The sequence below is a fragment of the Nannospalax galili genome, unplaced genomic scaffold (genome assembly GCF_000622305.1).
Source record: "Nannospalax galili isolate Female #2095 unplaced genomic scaffold, S.galili_v1.0 scaffold71, whole genome shotgun sequence".
In the NCBI taxonomy this organism is placed as follows: domain Eukaryota; kingdom Metazoa; phylum Chordata; class Mammalia; order Rodentia; family Spalacidae; genus Nannospalax; species Nannospalax galili.
In genome coordinates, this window is record NW_008330319.1 from 1,486,182 (window position 1) to 1,492,181 (window position 6,000).

Sequence of the window (6,000 nt, forward strand, 5' to 3'; positions counted from 1 at the left end):
GATTGGAGCTTTTAATCCCAGCTTTTGGGAGGCAGAGGCAGATGGATCTCTGTGATGGAGGCCAGCCTGGTCTACATAGTGAGTTCCAGGCCAGCTGCGGCTACAGGGAGACCCTGTCTCAAAATCCCCCAAAATTTAAAAATTAATTAATTAATAAGGGCTAATTAATTAATAATTAGGGCTCCATAGTTAAGAGTGTTGCTGTTCTTACAGAGGACATGAGTTTGGCTGCCTGCACCCATGTCAGGTGGCTCACAACTGCCTATAATTCTAGCTCCAGGGGATCTGATGCCCTCTTCTGGTCTCCACTTGCATTGGCAGGCATGTTGCATACTTAGGGCATACAGTTACATTCTTACACATAAATAAAAATAAATCTTTTAAAAAATTAGAGTTATTTAGTCTGTAGAAGGCCAAGATATTTTTGGAAAGATAATTGGATGAAAACAATATAATAAAAACTTCTGAAGCAGCCACTGTCATTCTGTATAGAAGATTCTGTCTCACTTAGCTTTTTGGGATTCTTCATGGCACTGACTGTTTTCTCTGAAGGGACAGGGAGTCTGGAAAAGAGGGATGTCAGGGTGCGAAAACTAACAAAGGACCTGTGTGCTTGGCATTTGTGCTCGCCTATTTGCTCTAAGATCAGATTTTCACTGTTTCTACTTGCCCAGGGAGTTGGTGGCTGTAGCTGCTCCTCCTCCTCCTGTTCCTCTTGCCTCTTCCTTCTTCTCCCCCCCCACCTTCCTCCTTTCTCCTCCTCTTCCTCCCCTCTCCTTTTTCCTCCCCTTTCCCCTTCTCTTTAATTTTCTAGTAAAACTTCTTGAAATATTCTTGGAGCCAACAGGAATAATTTCTCTGTGTTCTAGCTGGTTTCTGGTGGCCTCTCTGTCTCTAAAATTATGAACTCTGTTATTGCTTCTTAAACATCTTATGTGCCTCTGCTTTGCATGGTTTACCTTTTTACTTAAGTTGCATATTTTTCCTTTTATGCTTCTAATGGGATGACAGAACTCATTGAAGTATAAGAGGTCAGTGTTAACACTTCCAAGGAAGCATGTACTTTACATTTGAAAAAACGTGTGAGGGATCTGCATTCCTGAGTGCTTGAGTTTTTATGAAGCTTTGATCCTTGATTGTGAGTACCCCAGAGCATGCCCCCGCCTTTATAAAGATCAAAAGGAAAACTATGCATGCCAAAGAGAGTCCTCATTTTGAAAAGAAACTGTGTGTGGGATTCCTGGTGTCTGTTCTTTTCAGAACAGAAAGGACAGTAGTTTGAAGCATTTATCTTCTTTGTTCTTTCAGGGTGACCACAGTATAGAGGTCAATACTGAAGATGATGATGGGGAATTAGCCCTGTGGTCTCCTGAAGTCAAGATTATTGAGCTGGTGAAAGACTGTAAAGGTTTGGGGTTCAGCATTTTGGATTATCAGGTATAAGAACCCATTTAAAGGAGTTTTGTTTTATTTTTTTGTTGTTGCTTTTCTGGGAGTGATTGGTTTATGTTAAAATTCCAGGAAATAGTAATTGCTTAAAGCACAATCAGAACTGAATCCTAAAAAAGGAATGACATACTTTCCATTTTTACTTTTAAAATTAGTGACCACAATGATAGAGATGACAAGAAAAAGGGAAGCAAAAGCTTGATGTTCATGGAAGCTTTTAGAACTTGTTAAAACTTTTTAAAATGGCCGGGTGTGGTGATGCATGCCTTTAGGCCCAGCAGAGGCAGGCAGATCTCTGTGAGTTCAAGGTAGCCTGGTCCACATAGCAAGCTCTAGGCCAGCTGGGGCTACAGGGAGACCCTGTCTCAAAAAGACCAAAACCAAAATAAAATAAAAACAAAACTTTTAAAAATGGACCTACTTCTGGCTTTATTGAAATATATTTTACGTATCATAAAATTCACTCATTTAGAGCATACAGTTCAGTTGTTTGTGGTATATTCCAAAGTTGTCCAGTCATCACCACTTTTAGAGCATTTTTGATACTATAAAAAGAAACCCTGAGCTGGGCACGGTAGTATTTACCCGTAATCCTACACTTGGGAAGCTGAGGCAGGAGGATCTTGAGTTCAAGGCCACATTGTGAGTCTATTGCCAAGCTAGGCTGTGTAAGGAGATCCCACCTCCAAAAAAGAAAAGAAAAAGAAACCCTGCACACATGAGTAGCGCTCCCAATTCTCATGTTTCTGTCCCTCCTATTGTGTGAGATTTTATAGTTTTGCTTACCTGTACATCTTAGTGAACTTAAGTAAGAATATTCTTGGGGAAACTATCTGCTGATGAACACCTAATACATGACATCTATAAAGTTATGTATTTGTAGTGACTGCAGTTCTAACTATAGTAAGGCTACTGATACAATGGGGAGAACAATAGCTAACAACAAGATCCCTAAGCCATGTTGCTGGCCACCTAAATAATTTTTTAAATATAATCAGGCAATCAAAAATAGATTAAAAGAAAAATACTTTCAGCCTTATGTAAGAACATTAAATTCTGTATTTTGATTATATGTTTCATTTTGCTGGCATATTTCTATGTCAGATCACCCTCTGCTTTTTAGAGTTTCTCCTTAGAATATTATTCAATTATGAATTTTTGATTTGAGTTAGTTGATTTTGAATGAGTTGTTGAATAGTTAGGAAAAGAGTGTCACCAGTGAAAGGTCAGCAAGAAGGAAAGACAGGCAAAGAATGAGGGAACCCCTGGATAGGCCTTTATTTGGGAGTCTCTAGGGCAGGGCAGGTAAGAATCTAGAAAAACAAATTACCTCTAGAAACCAAATTACTGCAGTTACTGGAATTGTCACAATTCATCCAAGGGAATTTACAAATTGGCATGGCTCTGGCTGGCAAACAGGAACTATCAAAATGAAGGATTCTGAAAGTTTATATAGTGGTTACTCTTAGGGTGGCATAAAGGCTATGGTAAGGTTTTTGTTTCTTCCCCATGGTAGAAAGCTACCTAGCACATAGAATGTGGTTAATAGAATGATTGAATAAAATTTAGGTTAGCCAAAATTAGCTGGAATTAAATGAACAAATCCAATGAGAATTTGTTAACCATTTTGATAATGGTTAATTTACCCACTTTTTAAATGAGATCTGATGTTTAGCTACTTTTTCATTGTCCTGTTGACCTCTTTGTATATGCATTGTATATAATAAATATAATTTCTGGTTGCCTTCTTAAATCACAAATGCAAGTTTCAAACATTCCTTTATTTTACAGTGTTGGCATTCTAACTCAGGGTTTCACACATGCTAACCAAGAGTTAAATAGCACTGAGCTTTATATTTTTTAATATTGCAGTGTTAGAGGAAGGGGGGCTGGAAAAAAAATATTGCAGTGTTAGTGTAGAAAAGAGTTTTAGAACTTAGTAGAGTTTTGAATAGGAAGAAAAACTTGTTAGTCCTTTGCAGCTTAATTCCTAGTTGGCAGTAAATCCCTTTAACAATTCTGAGCTTTGAGCTTTTAAAAATATGTAGTTATTCTGGGGCTGGAGAGGTGGCTCAGCAGTTAAGAACACTAGCTGCTCTTGCAGAGGACCTGGGTTCAGTTCTCAGCACCCACATGGTGGCTGACAACTGTCTGTACTCCAGTTCCAGGGGGTCTGATGCCCTCATCTGGCTTCCCAGGGAATTGCCAGGCAGGCAAAACACTCATACACATAAATAAAATAAATAAATTAATTAAAAATGTAAAAATCATGGGCTGGAGAGATGGCTCAGTGGTTAAGAGCACTGACTGCTCTTACAGAGGACCGGGGCTCTATTCCCAGCACCCACATGGTGGCTATGAACCGTCCTTAACTCCAGTTCCAGGGGAATCCGAAGCCCTCTTCTGACCTCCATGGCATTGCACGACACGAGTGCACTCACATACATGCAGGCAATGCACTCATACACATAAAATAAAAATAATAAATAAAATATTTGCCGGTGTGGTGGCGCACGCCTTTAATCCCAGCACTCGGGAAGCAAAGGCAGGTGGATCTCTGTGAGTTCAAGGCCAGCCTGGTCTACATAGTGAGTTCTAGAACAGCTGGGGCTACAGGGAGTCCCTGTCTCAAAAAGACCAAAAAAAGAGGAAAAAAAAAACAAAAAACAAACAAACAAAAATATATATGTAAATCAAAAATGTAATTGTTCTAAGTGGATTCTTTTTCTTCAGTACATTCTCATAAGTATGCATTCTAAGTTCTGTCATTTTTTGGAATTTTACTGTTATTTGTAAAAGTACAGAGTTTTCTTTTGTCATCTTTCTCGATCTGCTTATAAGTTTCATTTCTACATAAATTGTGTGATGTAATTTTGCATTTTGAATTTTGTAAAAATTTTTGTTGTAATTAGATAATACTTTCTGAAGTTGAAAAATGTTTTTTTTGCAAACCTAGGCAGAGGTTTAGTAGAAGCTCTGAAAAGTCCTGTTCATGGCTATTACAGTATTTGCTGTCCTATATGGATTTATTAGGTGGTTGAATAGGGAGGGCCAAGGCAGATTACTGCCCTACTAGATTTAGCACATTTACGGTAAGTAATGTAAACACATTTTTGCCAGAGGGAGAATGTACTAGAAAAGTGGGAGAGCTTTGTGAGGTAGGGAACTGCATTAGCATTATTGAAGAGATTGGACTTTTACTTTTGAATATTCATTTCAGTTCATCGTTTTTCTGATTAATGAGTTTTTCTCTAGAATAATAAGACCTTCCAAAGAGCTAACAAGATTGTGTACAACTATTTCATTGATGTTTATTTACATCTCATTTATGTCTCATTTATAGGATGGGGATAGTAATGTTTCATGCAAAGAATTGTATGGTTTAAGTGAAATCATAGGAAATGTTCTGTTTCTAGGAAAATGTGAGCATTGTTAACCATCATCCAACTCAGAAAATAAGCATAACTGTATTTGATACCATCCTCAGATTTAGTATCATACCATAGTATGTTTGAACTGTATCCATTTTTAAGAATATACTTAGATTAGGAAAATTAATAAGAAGATATCTTTGTTTAGATAAATTTCAAATGGACCTTAAATTTAACTGTAAAATTGTATCAAGAGTACAGCCAACTCTTAGCCATATGTGAATTACCCTATTGTGGTTTAGTGGCTAGAAGTTTGATTTTTATATATATTTAGCTGAACTTTGGGAAAATATGCATGAACAGATAATCTTGAATTGGTACATGGAATGATGGGGTGGGTGGCAGTGTCAGCAAGTCAGGGTTCATAACATAGGTGGAGGTTGTGTAGCTGAGCAAAGTAATGTGTGTCCTTAAATGAAAGAGCTGAGTCTGATAGAGTTCTAGAGGTTAGTCATATGACCAGAGAGCAAATGTGGGAATTCATTTCCATGCATTTTGATCTAGATTGGGACAAAGAAAAGGGAAAACAGTAGAGAAGACAGTATAGTAGGTTAGGTTTTAGGTAAAGCCTTTGTCAGCTGTGATTTGGTAGAGTCTGTTCCCCATAGAGGTTGGCAAAAGTCCTGCCCTGCATGTTCAGCATGCTAGAAAATGTTCCTGCTTCTATGTACTGCCGTTAGGATTGTGCCATAAACAATAGTGCTGAGTATGGTTGGTCAAGAACATGAATATTATAGCCTGTCAGCTCTGTTCTAAGCATCAGATCACTTCAGAAATTTGGCTGTAAGTGTTTAAAATTTCAATTTGGGGTGTGTGTGTGTGTGAATGTACACGCACACACTCATGCTTGCACGTGCCATAAACCATGTGTGGAGGTCAGGAGACAGCCTTTCACAGTTGATTTTTCTCCATCCCCTGTGAGATTCATGGCTCAAACTCAGGTCAGGGTTGTACAACAAGCACTTCTACCCATGGAGCCATCTTTCCTGCCCTGGCCCAAGTCTTTATAACATACTTAGTAGCATTATAACATACTTAGGTTTCCATATTATTCTTTAGTTTTGTTTCCTCCTCCTTTTATGTAATGTTTTTATCCAGTAGAATATTAGATCCATGGAAT

General features: G+C 38.1%; 1 protein-coding gene across 1 annotated transcript in view; it reads left to right on the forward strand.

Annotated features, from left to right (window-relative positions):
* Nucleotides 1-1,605, forward strand: part of LOC103743265 (PATJ crumbs cell polarity complex component) — a 79,249-nt gene extending 77,644 nt beyond the window's left edge. The window contains exon 16 of the mRNA XM_029569096.1: nucleotides 1,309-1,605. Coding sequence (XP_029424956.1) covers nucleotides 1,309-1,443 — 135 coding nt within the window. The 3' untranslated portion in view covers nucleotides 1,444-1,605. The remainder of the gene's footprint in view (nucleotides 1-1,308) is intronic.
* The last annotated feature ends 4,395 nt before the right edge of the window (nucleotides 1,606-6,000 follow it).